At 42.4% G+C, this 18,080-nt stretch overlaps 1 protein-coding gene across 1 annotated transcript in view; it reads left to right on the top strand.

Moving 5' to 3' along the window:
• DSCAM (DS cell adhesion molecule) overlaps window positions 1-18,080 on the top strand; it is a 336,030-nt gene that overhangs the window by 271,573 nt on the left and 46,377 nt on the right. The window contains exons 21-25 of the mRNA XM_081859359.1: window positions 5,227-5,380; window positions 11,925-12,042; window positions 13,144-13,307; window positions 13,999-14,097; window positions 16,108-16,296. Of these exons, the coding sequence (XP_081715485.1) occupies window positions 5,227-5,380; window positions 11,925-12,042; window positions 13,144-13,307; window positions 13,999-14,097; window positions 16,108-16,296 (724 nt within the window). The remainder of the gene's footprint in view (window positions 1-5,226; window positions 5,381-11,924; window positions 12,043-13,143; window positions 13,308-13,998; window positions 14,098-16,107; window positions 16,297-18,080) is intronic.

Below are 18,080 nucleotides of genomic sequence, written 5' to 3'. Positions count from 1 at the left end.
TGTTGTGCCTTATAATAGCCACCAGGTGGCACTGCAGGTTCTAGCTTTATCAGGCATGTTCCTGAAATATTTTCTTGCCTTGTTTCTTTATTGAAACAGGGGTTGGAATATATTAGAGGGAGATTAACCACTAGAGAGTACATTCAGTAACTGGATTTTGTTTCCAAGGTATTATTCTCAATACATTACACACACACCCTCAGCCACCGCCCACTTCGTCATGTTAAGCTTATTTGCACAGCTTGCACATTTTAGCCACGTTTGAGCTACTTTCAAATTATATTTGTTTATGCCTCCAACATTTCTGCAGTGAAAATAGGGACGTCCCATTCCATAATGATAATTTTACTATTTATACCCCCACACATCTTACTGGATTGCCCCAGCCACTCTGGGCAGCTTCTAACATATTAAAAATAATAATAAAAATTAAAGATTTTTTTAAAAATGACTTCCCTATACAGGGTTGCCTTCAGATGGCTCGGAGGTCAGCTAACTCCATACCCTCCAACATTTCTCCAATGAAAAGAGGGACATCCTAAGCCAAAGTGGGACATTCCGGGATCAAATCAGAAACCGGACGGCTTCTCTAAATCAGGGACATCCCTGGGAAATAGGAACACTTGGAGGGTCTGTTTGTTTTGTTGATGCTGCAACAACTGGAACTTTGTCTAACGCTTTCAGAAAAACTGCCTACGAACTTCTAGCAATTCCAACACCTTTCCCTCCTATAGTAGCATTTGCATCATTGCTTCAACTAAGGGAAGTGTGATGTTTCTAGCAGGCCACTAGGGACCGCTGTGACACTTAATTCAATTTGTTTCTTGGCTCTTCCATTATCTGCTGCTGCTGCTTGCGTTTCTGATGCTCTTCGGAACTTCGTAAGTGGGTCATCCAGCCTGATCCCCCTTCATACAAGAAATGTATTTATTAACTCTGTATTATGGAGGGTTTGCAAAATGATGCTGAAGCAACAACTCTCATCATAGCTGCATCTCTACTGACAACAGACCATGATAAAACACATCTCATCACTGAAAACAGCATGTTAGCAACCAAAAGAGCCAGAAATTACAAATTATAGTCCAAGGAGCAATTAGATCAGAGGCTTGCGGGTTGGGAGGTCTTAAAACTGTGCTACCTAATCATTAATCTGATGCCAAAGGAACTTATTTGACAGAGTATTTCATGCCTGCTTTGTGCTGGGCTGAACAGGGACGACTGGATTGGGCTGAGGGGCCTCAGCCCTGCCAGTTTCTTCCTGTGAGGTGATGCTAGGGTCACTCTGCTGCCATGGAGCTGCTTCTCCTGCCTGCCAAACTTGTGGGGCAAATGAAGCGCCACCCACAAGATCTCCACCTGCAGAGGCCAGCAGACTGCGAAGGGCCTTGAGTCCTGAGCCTGCCTGGCTACCATTATGTGGCAGCATCAGCTACAGGCTGGGGGTAGCAGGGCTGCAGATGCCGTGGTGGCCCTGCTGTTCTGCATAGCCCCACCAGGCAGGAGAGGGGTAAGTTAGCGTCTGAATCAGCCCACATATCCACCATTGGAAAGAAATCTGGTTTAATCAAGTTGCATTCCCAAAGTAGGTCACTTAACTGCAATAAAACCACTGTTCCTCCTCTGTGTGTGGGTTAAAGTCTGGAAGGATGGAGCAATTTAAGTGAAGTGCAGTAAAAGGATAGTGTGTCTAGAGTTTGCTGTGGGTTAATTTATTCCGCTGGTTCTCATCTTCCATTCTGCATTAAGATGTGGCATAAGATGATCTCACATCAACATTATGTTTTCCTGATAAGAGAGGGGGGGAGGAAGGGGGGGAACTGAACTGGGTTTATATTGCTTCAGAAGAACTAAAATAGTGCATGTGCCACCTGTGCCAGCCATCTCAAAAGGCTGAAACGTTAAAGTTATGTCTTTCCCCCCTTTCTAAATAAGAAATTGCCTTTGCTGATTCAGTTCTGTTTTCCTGTGCCTTACTTTACACATCCACTTTAAAATATTTTACATTAAAGACATAAAGTACAAAAGTGTTATCAAGAGTTGATGAAAGAACCTATGCTAATTGGGGGCCATATCAGTAGCACAGGGCAGAGGTGGTTACTTGAACTCCCAGCAAGTGAGTTGCTGCTGTTTACTGGCAGGGAGCAGGGATGGAAAGATCTCTCTCTCTTGCTCCAATGTTAAATTTAGTTTTCCACATTTTGCAGCAGTAATAATAATAATAATAATAATAATAATAATAATATCAAAAATCCTCTTGAAACTTCATCAGCATTTTAGCAGAAATTTATCCCAACAAACACATTTTTATATCGTTTTGACTAATTATGCATTTTTGCAAGTATTTCCCTCTAATATAATGCTTTTTTGTATGTTATTGTCAATAACACCTCCATTTTTATGCACACTTTCCACTAACATATGCATATTTGTAAACATTGTTTGGACGAAGGAATGCACCACAAAATTAATAAAAGTCCTGATTTTGAAAGCTAACTATGTTTCAGTTCATGCACCTTTTTGGAGAATGAGGATTTTGAAGATGCTTTAAATGCATGCTGAATTCAATTACTCTTCCAACCCTTGCAGGAAGAAGGGCAAGGTGGTGTTCTGCTCAGTGCAGTGGCAACAGACCAGCTCAGCCAATTTGGTGTTCCTGCTGCTGCGTTTGCACCATGCTGACCTCCCTCCCCACTACCCCCACCCCCCACTAAACAGCAATGACTCACTCTCAGAAAGGTCTGGTGATTACCTCCACCCTACTGCTTTGTCCATTGCTATACAATATGTAGAGTAGTCTTTGTCAGCTGAGTTTATATTTAGCATTCATCGAGGCTATTTTATTTTTATGTTTTTGTCTGGTTGAAAAGGATACTTTATTAAAATAGACAGATCCTTTATTCCATTTGTAAACCATTCAGAGGTCTTTTGTTCAAGTAAGCAGTACACCAATTTTGTAAAATGGAAGGAGCTCATTTTGCAACCATAATTAATACAATTTGAAATTATGGAAGTATTAGCAATAATTCTTTGCACAAAGCAGCCTGGGAACCTGAGGACACGGCTAACGCTTCTTTTCCTAGAACTCTTAACAGGTCCTTGGGGACTTCAAACACCAGCTGCACCTGGAACAACTCAAATGCCGGCAGAGAGTGCCCCACAGAGGTAAGCAAGGGAAGGGGGAATGCAGACTGCACCCTTTTTCCTACTCTGAGTCTTGTCTGAACTGCATTGTTCTAACACATTGTTCCTTCCCAACAGTGGGGAGCAGTGTGTTCCACCCCCAGGGAAGAAACACATCCTTGCATACAGGTAAGCTGTCTGTTGGCAAATGCCAGATCATTGCCACTCCTGGCCAAAGATTCATGAGCACTCCTGCATTACAGGATCACAGCCCGGGTGCATGGAGCAGAACAAACAGCATGGTTCCATGCAGTTGGACACATGGTTTCCCTTCAACCCTCAAAGGGTAATGGGTATGTATAATCACTGTCTCTGGAGCCTCCGGGGTGGGGCATCAGCACTGGCTGACACTGGTGGCTCCACCCACCCTCCTCTCTCATTTCTTCACAAACACCTACATGGTGGTTTGGGGACTTTGTGCCTCAAATGCTGACTGTTGTTCTGCCTATCTCCCCTTGCTCTTCACAGACCAGGATATACCCCGTTCCACGCAGACCACAAGGGAGACCTGCCCTGCAACTTGCAGCAGCAACCAGGATGCTTCCATCCATTCTATCGCAAGGTTAACGTTGCTCAGGCAAGCTCCTGTATCCTTGCAAGCTCCTCGGCAGATCGTTGTACAACAGGCGAAGGGTGGGCTGATGCCATAAAGAACACTCTCAAACCAATGCCCATCACACAGAAGTCCTGCTGGGTCAACCGTTTAGCAAACTGACCTATGTTTGTCTTTCCTTTCCAGGATCTCTTCCAAGCCACATGCTCATCAATAAAGATCATAGTTTTGTCTCCTGTGTTGTGTCTTTGTTGCTAGGGATAGATAGGGATCCCTTTTACCCCCCACCACAGTATGATCTGGTCTCAGGATGGGACTGTGAGAGGGTGGGTGGGGAGCTATATGGGCCAAAAAGCAGTAACCCCTCCAGAATCTGCTCACTCAGGTTTCCCGGACTGAGTGTCTAGACTGTAAGGGTGCACAAGAGGATGGGCATTGGTGCTGACGCCGGGATGTGTCCTGGTTCTCTATTCTGAGGGACGTTAGTGCCTTTGGTGAGCTGCTAGTATTTGTGCTTTTCTGTCTATCTGTTGCCTCTGATTTATCAAGATAACTAGAAGTGATATAAACAGGCAAAAACTGTGACCCCCCCAAAATGGTGGCGTAAAACAAAGTGAAGATACGAAGTTTAGGGGAAGCTGGATTTGAAGTGCATAAATTTAAAAAGTAGCATGCCACCAAAAAATCATAACAAAAAGCCAGTCACAACAGCTCAAGCAACCTATCACAAGAGCAAACCCAGGCATGTACCTGCCCTCAATCACCTGCCACACTAATCCATGCTCTGATACCCTCCCATGGATATGGATGCTCATGAAGATAACTTGAAAGCCACAGCCAGTGCAAAATGCAGAAACCAGGTTGTTAAGCCGATCAGCCAGACTGAACCCTATCACACTGGTTCTGAAAGAATGGCCCTGACTGTTGATACACTTCTGGTCTGAATTCAAAGTGTTGCTGATGATATATAAAGCCCTGAATGACTGAGGACCAGTTTCTGAAGGGACATCTTTTCCTATAATGTCTTGCTTGGAGGTTAAGATCTGCCCTTCTCAGTACGCTGCTTCCAGGAGTTATATACAATGTGGGGTTGCAAGAGAGGGTGCTCTCTGGGGTGGACACCCTGGTTGTGGAATGGCTTTGTCTCTGAGCTACAGCTGCTGTAAACTACTTTTTTTGTTTCTATGCCTGCTTGAGACACTGTTATTTGCGCAAGCATTCTCTGGAAATGTTTCAACTTCAGATTTTTCTTAAATAGTTGCTGCTCTATAGTTTTATGGCTGATGTTAAATTGTAATTTTTACTGTTTAATGGATCTTTGGTTTTCAAATTAGTTTTATTGCTTCCCACCCTGAGCTCTTCTTCTGAAGAAGGACCAAGTTTAAATATTATAAATACGTTACTTTTCCCAATCTGTAGTGGTTAAGAGGTAAAGACTCTTGTGTGCATCATTTACCTTAGTTTGGGAATGTTTGTCTCTCCTGTCACAGGTAATCAGCGAATTCGAAGCTACTCCTGACTCATTTTCCTACAGAATCCCAAATCTGAGTCGGAATCGGCAATACAGTGTCTGGGTGGTGGCTGTGACAGCTGCAGGGCGAGGCAATAGTAGTGAAATTATCACCGTGGAACCATTTGCTAAAGGTGAGGAGTCTGCTTGACATAAATGGATAGCATACAACATAGCAGATTTTTGGTGCTGGAAGAGATGAAAAAGCCATTTGGGCTGTAGTCCTAACCAAATCAGGGGCAAGCCCTATTGAACTGAATGGGACTTACTCCCAGGTAAGTGAGATTCAAACTGTAGCCTAAATTACTTGTTGCAGGGCAGAACTGCTTATTTGTAGATCACAGTGGGTTGCATTCCAAAGGACTGGACTTAAAATGCAGTATTAACAATGCAATGGGAAACGGTGAGGTGGCCATGCCTCCTGTTCAGATCTTGCCCCCCGCCCCGCCCCGCCCCACCACCTCACACCAAACAGGACTTTTAATCTTGTCTCAAAGGATCGGGTGGGTGGAAAAGTCTGGAGAGCATTGGACAGGCACAGTATCTGCACAATCTCCCACTGAAACATTACAGTGGTAAAGGTGAAAGTGGTTTATGGCATTGTCTGGCAAGCAGACCTGTTGGGTGTGGAAGAACCTTTTGTTTGCATTTTAAAGCAAACCAGCTTCATTCACATTTCCTTGGCTAGTTACACAGATGTATAATATAATTATGTTGTTGTTGTTGTTTAGTCGTGTCCAACTCTTCATGACCCCATGGACCAAAGCACGCCAGGCACTCCTGTCTTCCACTGCCTCCCGCAGTTTGGTCAAACTCATGCTGGTAGCTTCAAGAACACTGTCCAACCATCTCGTCCTCTGCCGTCCCCTTCTCCCCTCCATCTTTCCCAACACCAGGGTCTTTTCCAGGGAGTCTTCTCTTCTCATGAGGTGGCCAAAGTATTGGAGCCTCAGCTTCAGGATCTGTCCTTCCAGTGAGCACTCAGGGCTGATTTCCTTCAGAATGGAGAGGTTTGATCTTCTTGCAGTCCATGGGACTCTCAAGAGTCTCCTCCAGCACCATAATTCAAAAGCATCCATTCTTCAACTATCAGCCTTCTTTATGGTCCAGTTCTCACTTCCATACATCACTACTGGGAAAACCATAGCTTTAACAATATAATTATACTTTTCCAAAATTTTGTGATACATTCCTTAGCTTAAAAATGTACCATGGTGCCTTGAAAATTATTATTTTACAAGAAAAGGCATTTAGAAGTGAGTGCAATGAGATATATATTTAATCAGAAAATGTGTACTTAAATGTATATCTAAATATGGATATATTCATTTTTTAAATCAATTCAAAACCAGGATGGAATGAAATCATCAATGAGCCCACGTGAAATGGGCATGGGCCAGAAAGAGACTGATCAGCCCATCTCTCTGCACAGCTAAAAGACGCTTACAGAGCAAAGAACTCAGATTGACACATACCATAGAGAATGGCTACTATTATAAATACCAGGGTACTGGGTCCTGAGAACCACCGTTTTAAGGGGAAATGAAGCTTCTAGCCTTCATGGTTGCTGAGATACATCTGGATATATGTTGACAATGTTTGCTAGCATAGAGTGATGCAAAACTGAGCAGGCCATTTTGCCCTTGAGACAGAAACAAGCAGGTTTCTTTTGTTGGCATTTAAGAACTATCAGGAGCCTTGTGCTCCTGGATCCTCACTAGTATCTGCTAGCAATATAATGTAATTTCATTAGCTAGGCTTCATTTACTTCTCTTCCTTTTGATCAACAGAACTCATTTTTTGTGTGTGACTTTAATTAAATTTTTTACTAGAACAATCCTCTTGAGAATCCGAGGCTTCTCTTGAAGATACCATGAGCACCACGACGTCAGGATGATCATATAGCTCATAGAATAATGTTCTTCCTTTCCTCCCCTTTATGGATCCCAGTGGTCCACTAAGAGCTTCCTGAAGCCATTTTCCTTTGCTCTCTCCAAGGATTGCTATGTAAGATTTTCCTTTTAAATATTATTTGGACAGGATAAAAACCCACCGAGATTAAGCATTCCAGTTACATTTGATGATAACGCCTGTTCTCACATTTGCCTAATTGGTGTAAAATGGATTCCTGGCCTGTAGTCTCTCCTTCCATATTAACAGCTATTTCTAATCAGCATTCTTAATTTTGCACATTGCTTGTTAATGCACTGTGGTTCTTAATATTGTGCTTTAGGAAGAAATAGGAAGGATAAAAATGGGTTCTTCTTGAAATAAGAATTGTCCAGACCAAAAATATGGTTCCAAAGCTTTACTAACAGAAAACAGACACTCAGAACAATGATGTTACATTCAAATAGTTGCATAACATCATAAGCTTATCCAGGCATAGGTACAGCATCTTAGGAATATTAAATTACTCAAAACAGAACTGAAACATAGCTCTGTCTCTACCACAGCCTGCATTCCATCCTTTCTTCTAGGGTGCTTGAGAACAAAAACTGAAGTCCAACTCATACAAAATGGAGATTTGCAATTGAATCTTCCCCATGTGATCTAAAGTTAAACACCTCATGGCAGAGTAGCAGAGATACGTTCTAAGTTAATTTCCTTTTTTTCTTTTTATATGCTTTTTATTAGTTTTCTTACTTCACACACACACACAAAATTAACAAAAATAATAAAATAAAAACAAAAGGAAAAACATACATACGTCCATAAATCCATAAGTTCTTAAAAGAAAACCTATGCCACCATGTTCTTAATTCCCAATTACTGCTCTTCACCAATAGACTTCTGTCTTCCTCAAAGCGGATCTGTCTTATCTATTTGTTAAAGTGCTTCTTTGATCACTTCCCCATTTCTTCTGTTATCTGAATGTTATACGTATAATTTATCTTGTAATTTGTGAAAATCAATCAACATTCTACATTAATTTTCAACCTGGTAGGTTCTCTGCAACTCCTTTGTTTAGCTACAGAGGAAGTTTCCACGCTGCGCATTTAACAGTACACATACAGAGTTACGTTCCATTTCAGTGTACAATTAAACAGTTATACCTAATGTATATAAAGCATCATAATTACATTAATGGTTGGAATAAAGGAAGGTTTTCTAAAGGACGGCCCATCCTCTCCTATGCACACAGAGCTTCATGTGAACAGATGTGTAGATATTTGGGTGTTCTTCCTTCACCCTGGCGCTTGATCAATGTGCTGGATTCACTGCAGCACACCTTGGCAATGTCAATAGCAAGAGGTCCTTCTGCACCTCGTGGGTTTCCAGGTATAGGTTCCACCCAGGAGGCATTGACAGTGGCAGACTATCAAATGCCCATATGTGAGCCCCAGATGGCACTTTATGTTGGGTCTAGCAGAGTGCCAGCAGGCTCAGCTCAGGGCTGGTTGGGGGCAAGGAGGACAGGCTTCCATAGAATTCCTATGGGACATCCCCTCCAATGCACATTAAACAGCTTGTGTAGCTCAACAGACACAAGAGGGAGTGCAAACATGCCTTGAGTGTAGTAACACTGAAATCTGAATACAACAGGTCCAGGCTATTCAAATATTCACATGATCTATAGGAAAAGTTGCATCTGAAGACTTAGCTTTGAATTTAGATCTTTTGTTGTTGCTGCTGCTGTTCAGGTGGCTTCTTTCTTCAGTTATGGACAGTGTTTGGATAAAGGAAGGAAGGAGGCATTCAGATGTCCAAGGCAGGGAGAAATGGTTGGAACAGAGTTCTTCCTTAGGGTACTTCCTGTTGAATAATTGAATAAGCAACTCCAGCTGTTGCCTGCACACTAGTGAGCTCAGTTTTAGTTTTAAACAAGTCTTAGACACCTGGGGAGCTGCTTTGCTCCTTCTGGATCTTTTTTGTTGCTGCACCAAGCTAAGCAAAGGTCTGGCTTAGCCTATGCATGGGGAACCTCTGGCTCTTCAGAAGTTGCTGAACTACAACTCCCATCAGCCCCCAACAAGCATGGCCAATGGCCAGGGATGATGGGAATTGCAATTCAGCAATATCTGGAGGTCTTGGCTTTGTGTCTCACCTGAACTGGGGCTCATTATTAAGCTCTCTCCTACCTAACCCATATATATGTGCTAACCACTAGAATCAGAAGCAACTTGGTGTAATGCTTGGCAACTTGTGAGTTATGTATGGTGGCAGTACTAGTTTTCACCCTCAGCTAAGATTTTAATTCCCCAAGAGCTTATGTAGGGATGTACCAATATGTCCTTGTTTGTGAGAAACTCAAGTTTCCTGATTTAGGCATTGCTTTTGCTAAGCCCCTTGGGAGCGGCTGTATCAAATGTCCAGTGTCAGCTGCTTAATGAGCTGTGGATTGGTCCCTTCCAGTCAACTAGCAGAAGTTCTCTCTCACATGCTTTAATACTTGTTGTGCCTTCAGGTCGGAAGAGAAGCGTAAAGTGTCCTGGCTTTTCTCACAGCTGCCTCAGTTTCACTACTGGTGTGCCACAACATCACTGCTTCTTTTGTCAGATGTTATTCTCACATGTAAATTTCTTGGCAGTTCACAATTCATTTATTTTCATTTAGTGCTCATGTATTATTACAGGAGCTTAAATGCAGGCTGAGTGAACTGTCAAAATCTGCCTTGTCTTAGCAACATTTCCCGTCACTGCAGAAAAGGAAATACTGACATTTTTCAGTAGCTACCCATCCTCTGTCAGAGTATCAAAAATACAGATCTAAAAATCAAAACATGTTGCAAAGGATGAACTTGGTTGGTATTGCCACCTGTTAGAAGTTAACTAAAAATGTGTTGTTTGTACTGATTTGTTACGGAGCAAAGAAGCGAAAACTTCAGAAGTAGAGCAGATATCCCAAACAGGAAATGTTGTTGGGGCCATTAGTTTTACACAGTTTTGCACAGATGTGCATACTTCATGAACAAAAATTTGTTTATTTGGGGGGAAATGTGCCACTTTTCAGCCAAGAAGACTCCCCAAACAACATATATAATAATAAAACCAATAACAAGACAATCTCTGCTCCAAAACACTGCAAATATTTGCAAATGGCTAGCAAAATAGTATCACAAGAGTGGAAATCCTGAGCAGGTCTCGCAAGAATAAATATATATGCTAGAACTGAGAATCAAAGAGAAGTTTTTATTTGGCAGGCACAAAGCCTTGGACAAAGGTGACCTAATCTGGAAGAAATTCCTGGAACTCTTTGTATAAACTGTAGATGTGATTATGACCTGCACATGGGGCTGTGATTGTGATGCTGCCAACTGCTCCCTCCCCCCATCCCTCTGAGCTTTCTAAAAAGCTAAGATGAGACTGCTGGATCAGGCCATCTAGTCCAGCATCCTGTTCTCACAATGGCCCAGATGCCTGTGGGAAGCCTGCAAGCTGGGCATGAGCACAACAGCAGTCTGCCCACTTGCGATTCACTTTTTTACTTTTATGCCTCTGGAGAGGGAAGATAGCAATTATGGCTGCTATCCCTTCCCTCTCCACCCTTTCCTTCCTTTCTATTTATCATAGCTGTCAACTTTTCCCTTTTTTAAAGAGAAATTCCCTTATTCCATATAGGATTCCTCGCAAGAAAAGGGAAAAGTTGACAGCTATGCTATTTATGGATTTGGTAAGGACAGTGGATAGGGTGGTCTGGAATCCAAAGTCAATGCTGTATTATTGTGCTATAAGGGACAACAACAACAAAAACCCCAGTAGATTTGGAAACAGGAAAAATGAGGAGGAAGGGAGCAGGGACACATGACATGGGGTGGTATTCGACTGAGTTTTACTCAGAGTAAGCCTATTGCAATTGATGGACCTAACTTAGGGCTTATCCAGCACTTCCTCTTGTCCCTCTTCTTTCGCCCAGAGAAAACTGCTCGTTTGTGCTCAATTGGAGCAAACAGCAGTCAGGATTTCTGCAGATTGCCATTCATTCTGATTTAAAGCTAAAGTGTGTGTTTTCCCTGGGAAAGGAGCAGGGCAAGCGGAAAACCCATGAGAGCCATGCTTTCTAGGCACGGGACAAGAGGAAGTGTGGATGAGACATTAGTCACTTCCATTGATTTCAGTGGGCTTGTTCTGACTAAAACTAAGTTCAGTGCCACCCATGGGTTACTTTTCATCTCTGTTCATCCTTCTTGCTATGCTGTTTCAAAGCACATGGAAGGACAGAGAGATAAATGCATTGCAAGGGGCGGGACTAGATGGTCATTGAGGGTCCTAGAATTCTATGATTCTATGAAATGTTGGCAAATGGGAGCAGGGAATGGACAAGGATGCTGCTAGTTGAGTACTTTTGATGTCACCTGAAATGCACCATACTTGAAGGCCACTTACCATAAGCACATGTGCAATCTTCACAGATTCCTTCCAGTACAGAACAAGGGGATCAGGAATTAAATAGGATTTTTATTCCCAGCTACCTTCAGGGTCCCTTCCCTCCCCTGCCATCTCAACATTGATCGTATTTTCTGTGTGTTCCTTTAAGCCGCGTGATAATGTTGGTTGAAGTTAATCTGCCTCATATAATTGTAGCCAGAAGCATTTTAACTTTTGCTTTAAATATTAAATTTATCCTGGTGCGTGTGTGCACGCACACACACACACACACACACACCTGGCCACACCTCTGAAGAATATAGTGCCACACCACTGCATTTTAATCCTTTTTTTCTTCTTCACTCCTCAGCTCCAGCCAGAATTCTGACCTTCAGCGGCACAGTAACAACCCCATGGATGAAAGACATCATCCTGCCTTGTAAGGCTGTTGGAGACCCTGCTCCTACAGTCAAATGGATGAAAGAAAGGTAACCAGCAACTTTGTGTGAGGAGGGTGGTGGTGGAAGGGGGGGGGAGTGATTGCAAATGGGACCTGCAACAGATGCAGAATGCAGTGAGTTCCTACTCTGTAAAAGAATAGGCTTCTCGGGGGGGGGGGGATGAAATTTCAGCAACAGGAAAGGGATAAAGGACACCTCTTCCCCACCCTGTTCCTTTACTGTGCTAGCAATAGAGAGCTGTTAGCATGAAACCTGAGCATTTTATCTGTATAGGGTTTTTTTTGCGGGGGGGGGGGTTGCGTGCAGTTCTGGGAATGTAAAATGAAGAGTGTCATTTTTTCTTTCCTTGCTCCTGAAACTATGGTGTGTGGGGTTCCTAACCTCACAACACACAGCCCCTAGCCCTAACTCCCACTCTTCCCCTCTATAAACCGTTAAGTGGCTTGAGAAGGTCAGAACTTTCTCTCCCCGACTCATTTCCCTAAAGAGGTGGGTGGGAAGAAGTTAGAACATAAGAACAGCCCACCAGATCAGGCCAATCTAGTCTAGCATCCTGTTCTCACAGTGGCCAACTAGAGGCCTGTGGGAAACCAGGGAACAGAACAAGAGCGCCAGAGCACTCTCTCCCTCCCATGGGTTCCAGCAACTGGTATTGGAAGCATGGCTGCCTCTAGCTGGAGAGGCAGAGCACAGCTATCATAGCTAGTAGCCATTGATAGCTCTCTCATCCAATCCTCTTTCAAAGCCATTCAAGTTGATTGCCATCACTGCCTCCTGTAGGAGCGAGCCATTGTTTGTTACCAGCGTATTTTGCAAAATATTCTTCATTATATATGTCCTGCCATGGAAAACACTCAAATGCCCTTTATGAATTTTATCAGCCTCTAAAACAAGTAGCCAACGAGACGCTCCCCAGTTGTTGGGGGGGGCTACATTTTCTGTCATCCTTGACCTTTGGCACACAGGCTGGAGCTGATGGGAGTGGCACCCCATTGGCTAACCCTGTTATAGAACTAGGAGACGTTCTTGCTTGGCAATTGCTTTTTCCTGCGCTTTTACAAATTGCCACTCCTGAGTAATGTTGGTTGTAACCTCTTTAATGTATGAATTTTGTTTCCTGTGAGGTAGTAACGGGACACCCAGTCTAGTGATGATTGATGGGCGAAGAAGCATCTTTAGTAATGGCAGCTTTGTCATCCGTACTGTGAAAGCAGAGGATTCGGGATATTACAGCTGTGTAGCCACTAACAACTGGGGATCAGATGAAATCATTTTGAATTTGCAGGTGCAAGGTAAGAAAACTGTTTGTTTTTAATTGTGACTATTTGTGAGATTACAGCACTTTGATTATTGTTCCAGTAATTCCTCTTACATCACTGAGGATACTCCAGAGAATGAAATTTAGCACCCTGACTAATCTCAGATTATGAATTTGGTGCTTATTACAAGTGGGACCTGCAACAAAATGTAGCAATGTGGCATGGTTTCCTACTCTGCAAGAGAACAGGCCTCTCAGGGGGTAGGGGGACAAAGTTTCAGTGATTTCTTTTAGCTGCTACTTAACATTAGCACCGATGGTCAGTTTTCTGGTGATTTCACTGACATCACCAGAAATGTTGCTGCGTTGCTGTGCCCCATTAGTGATTTGTGACAGTGGTGTACAGTGTTTCCTCAAGTAATAAATGGGGGGTGGGGGTGGAAATATGTTTCCCATGCTTCTTGGAAGGAGATTGTTCAGGAATTGTAGTGATAGGAAAGTCAAAGTCAAAGTTAAGGTTAAGAAATGACAGATAAAATTATATAGTATTTACATATCTAAGAAAAAGAGAACTTGTCTTTTAGTCTTAGCTGGAGATGTCAAACTAACAGACACGCTGACAGATATGATTTGCTTTTTTTATCCCCAGCCCCAAACAATTCTTCAATAGATGTCTTTATGAATAGTTTGAAGTCATGCACTAATTGTTAACTACTTCTGTCTAGTTCCACCAGACCAGCCGAGACTTACTGTGTCCAAAACCACATCTTCCTCAATCACTCTTTCCTGGATCCCTGGAGATAATGGGGGCAGCTCTATTCGAGGTAACAGTGTCCGGGTTCATTTTTCAGTGCTAATGTTTTATTGCAAAGAAGTGATTCACACGTTCTAGCTTGATACCTAGTAGTGGGTCACCCTGGTAGATTTGTGTAGGAGAAAGCAGTGGTAGGTTATCCAGGCCTCCTGCCTAGCAGTGACTATTGGAGAGGAGGCTGTTTTGTACAAGTGATTGTCGTTAAATTTATTGCACTAGACGTTGGCCTCAACAACTTTAAAATATACTCCAAAAATATCCAATATATCAACAGTCAAATAAAAATAGACAACACAATAATGAAAAATGAAAAATAAAATAGGATTATTTAAAATTTATGGCACAATCGAGTAAAGCCCAGTTTAAACTAAAATTGAACTGAACACATGCTTACAATTCTCAGACAAAGCCTGCCATTCTGCACTAATTCTTGTGGTGTTGTATATGGGTAAACATCTTCTAAGAGAAAACGGATAATGTCTTGGTCAGAGTAGGTTGTTAAATGAGACAAAATTTTTCTCAGCAGTCCTTTGGGAAATTTCATTACATAGTGAATTACATTCTCCACCTGTTTTAAATTACAGGTGCAAATCTGTTGGGAAGTTATGTTATCTGTCTGTATCTGCCTTCCTACATTGCAGAGGACAGAATCTGTAGGCATAGATCCAGCGCCGAGGGCCTTCTGGTGGTTCCCTCACTGCAAGAAGCAAAGTTACAGGGAACTAGGCAGAGGGCCTTGTCAGTAGTGGCACCCGCCCTGTGGAACGCCCTACCATGAGATGTCATAGAAATATGCAACTATTGGACTTTTAGAAGACATCTGAAGGCAGCCCTTTTTAGGGAAGCTGAATCATTGTATTTTAATATTCTGCTGGAAGCCGCCCAGAGCAGCTGGGGAAATCCAGCCAGATGGGTGGGGTATAAATTATTATTATTATTATTTAGTTCTTTAAAAATGTCCTCCATAGAGGAAATACTGTTAGTTCCTCTAGATAGTTAGATATTTGATGGTTGTTTGGGGGGAAGGAAATGCTACTATTAGGAAAGTTTTGATTGTTGTAACAACCTCAAGTCTCCTCCAGCTCAGTCTTGATATAGCCTGCCCATTAGTTCTTTTTTTTTTATCTAAGTGGGTCTAAAATGATTCTAGCATACTATATCTCTGTAATGGTCTTTGTATGTCAGTATGACTTCCCCTTTTGCTTAAAATTATACACTTAATTTAGCAGCTGTTCTTCTCATAAGAGGTGCATACATTTATGAAATTGCAATAGCATTACCTGTATCCTTACTTCAGCGCAGAGCAACCTGCTTTTGCCCAAAGGACAGAAACAGGGGTCCCTGGGGGCAACCTAGTAGTCTCTGTAAAAATGTACTCTGTTCTATTCCCAGTAGTTTAATATAGAGTTAATTCATCCACCCCTGCAATGTCTCCGAGCAATACAATCACTTGGAAAATCAGTGATGCAGTTATTTTGGATGTGTGGCACCCTGCACATTGAGTTATGTGCAGTAGGCCACATGCCCAAATTACTGGCATGCCTACTTCCTATGAGGACACCACTGTCACAATGCTCACCACGTGGGCCCCTGTGTACCTTCAGCCTGGGGAATCAGTCTGTTTGTCCCATTGAAACACACAATACCAGTTAGTAATGACTAACCTCAGTCCCATTTATTTCAGTGGGACTGAAGTATGCCTAGCATAGTCTGGATCTGATCCATTAAAGACAGGACAAGCATCAATCTATCCAACCTAGAATAAAATTATCATCTTGGCCTCCCTGTACCTTTCCTGGCCTTCAGAAAGATAACCACCCTTTGCTCCAGAGATCAGAAGCATTCTTGGTCTCTGGTTGCAAAGGAGATTGTCTCAGTCCAGAAACATTACCATGTGGGCAAGTCAAGAATAGATTTGAAGACCCCTAATACTCGAACGTAGAAACTTCCTGTGATTCATTTATTTCCTCACACCTTTTGACCATCTACTCTAATTCTGATATCTTTGCATCTTTGGCAGGTTATATACTGCAGTACTCGGAGGATAACAGCGAGCAGTGGGGCAGTTTCCCTATTAGCCCCAGTGAACGTTCCTACCGCTTGGAGACGTTGAAGTGTGGAACGTGGTACAAGTTCACACTGACTGCTCAGAATGGAGTGGGACCAGGACGCATCAGTGAAATCATAGAAGCCAAAACACTTGGGAAAGGTACTTGAAATCATAGCGTGTCTTTATTCTAAAACAAGTGATAGTTGCATGATTTAGATTCTAAAATAGGTCAATAGCCACTTATCTGTGTCATACATTATGTAGTACTGCAAGGGAATTGGCTTTGTAGTGTCTTATGGTCTGACACTTTCAGTTTGCTTGTTCAGTCTTGACATCCTTTTAACGGTTGGATATTTTGCCACGTTGGGGGTCCCGCTCCCAAAGTTCATATTAGAAAAAAATGAAAATGAAGAGAGTTTCCAGAGCTCTCAAAGTTACCAAACATTTTTGAATCAGTGCTCTTTATGCAACTTCTTCACTTTTGTATTATAGTCTAAATGCTTTCTTAATTCTGATTGTGAATATGAAAAGAATGCTGAGTATGGAAGAAGTGGACAAAGAAGCTAAGTTTTGGAAACAAAACCAACAACCCCTAATATCAGCAGTCCTACAGTGGCCCCTAGGTTCTGTTCAAAACTTTTGATTTTTTGTTGTTGCTGGCCAAAACTAAAATGTTAAGGTCAATTCATATAGATAGAAATTCAGGCAGAATACTGAAGATCCTAACTGGAATCCTTGCTTAACTGCATCCTCCTGGTTCCATTTCAAAAGCAGCACTCTTGGATATATGGAACTATCAGAGATGTAAACTCTGAAACTGACTGCTTCATCCTGGAGAAACCGCAGTGCATGCTAGATTTAGAGTAAATGGCTGAGCCAGCATGTCACCTGTAGCTCAACAAGTGATTGGTAGATGCTTTCAGACAGCAGAGGGTTTGGCTGAGCAGCAGTTGAATTGGGGCCAATTCTGAGCTTCCACCTCAGGCCTCTTTTCATGCATAAATCCAGTGAAAAGATTGACTTCATTGGGGGGGGGGTGGAAATCAAGAGTGCAGGTATCAGTCATTGGCTCGAACAACTCGCTGTAGTCTGCTGCAGACTTGATGTATGTGTGCCACATAAACTAGGCCTTGTCCATACACCTCAGCTACTCCTGCTTAGAAATGGCAGCACATACCTCTGCGTGGCCTCTTTCTGCTGACTTTGGCAAACCTGGATGTCCTAGTGCATTCATGGATTAGAGTCACTATACGGTCAATCTTTTAAGAAACAGAAACAGAATAAGCAAAAGCTCTTGGCTACAGATAACTGTAGTTATCTCCTCTGGTCTAACAGGATTCCCTTGTTTACCTAAGCAAGGCACACGAAACACTTCCGTGTTTTCAAAGACACAGATCAACCACATAAGCAACTTTGTAGCTTCTGATGCAAGAATCAGAATGGTCCTGTTAGACCAGAATATATAGCCTTGCTAAAAGCCCACATACAGATTGAAATGAATATACAACAGCCATTATTTATTATCATAGACCCAATTATCACTTACATTATTATTCAAGTGTTGGATTACAACCCACAGTGGATTAGCATTGCAGCCAAAGAACCATTGTGTAAGCAGAGACGTTAACATTTTCTTAATTTTTTAAGTGAAGCATTTGCATTCAGTGAACAGTTGTAGAATTTTGCACTCCGGCAACTTCTGCAATATTTCAAGGGATGCTGAGGCACATCTCTGGAGTTGCACACTGAAGCCAATGCTGGAAGACACAAGGCAAACAGTGCCTCTTGGATGTTATCAATGACCTCATCCTTCCCATCCCAGCACATCTCTGCACCATAAAATCTGTGGTGACCTGTAAAAGGAGAAATATTGACAGAAAAGGAAGAAGTACAGATAGCTGACTTTTTAATTGCTATATAAGGATAAAAAAAAAGAAATTAAT

Source organism: Podarcis erhardii, assembly GCF_964252035.2.
Source record: "Podarcis erhardii genome assembly, chromosome: 4".
NCBI classification, from domain to species: Eukaryota; Metazoa; Chordata; class Lepidosauria; order Squamata; family Lacertidae; genus Podarcis; species Podarcis erhardii.
Note: the sequence above shows the minus strand (reverse complement) of the source record. Positions and strands in the feature narration are given on the sequence as shown.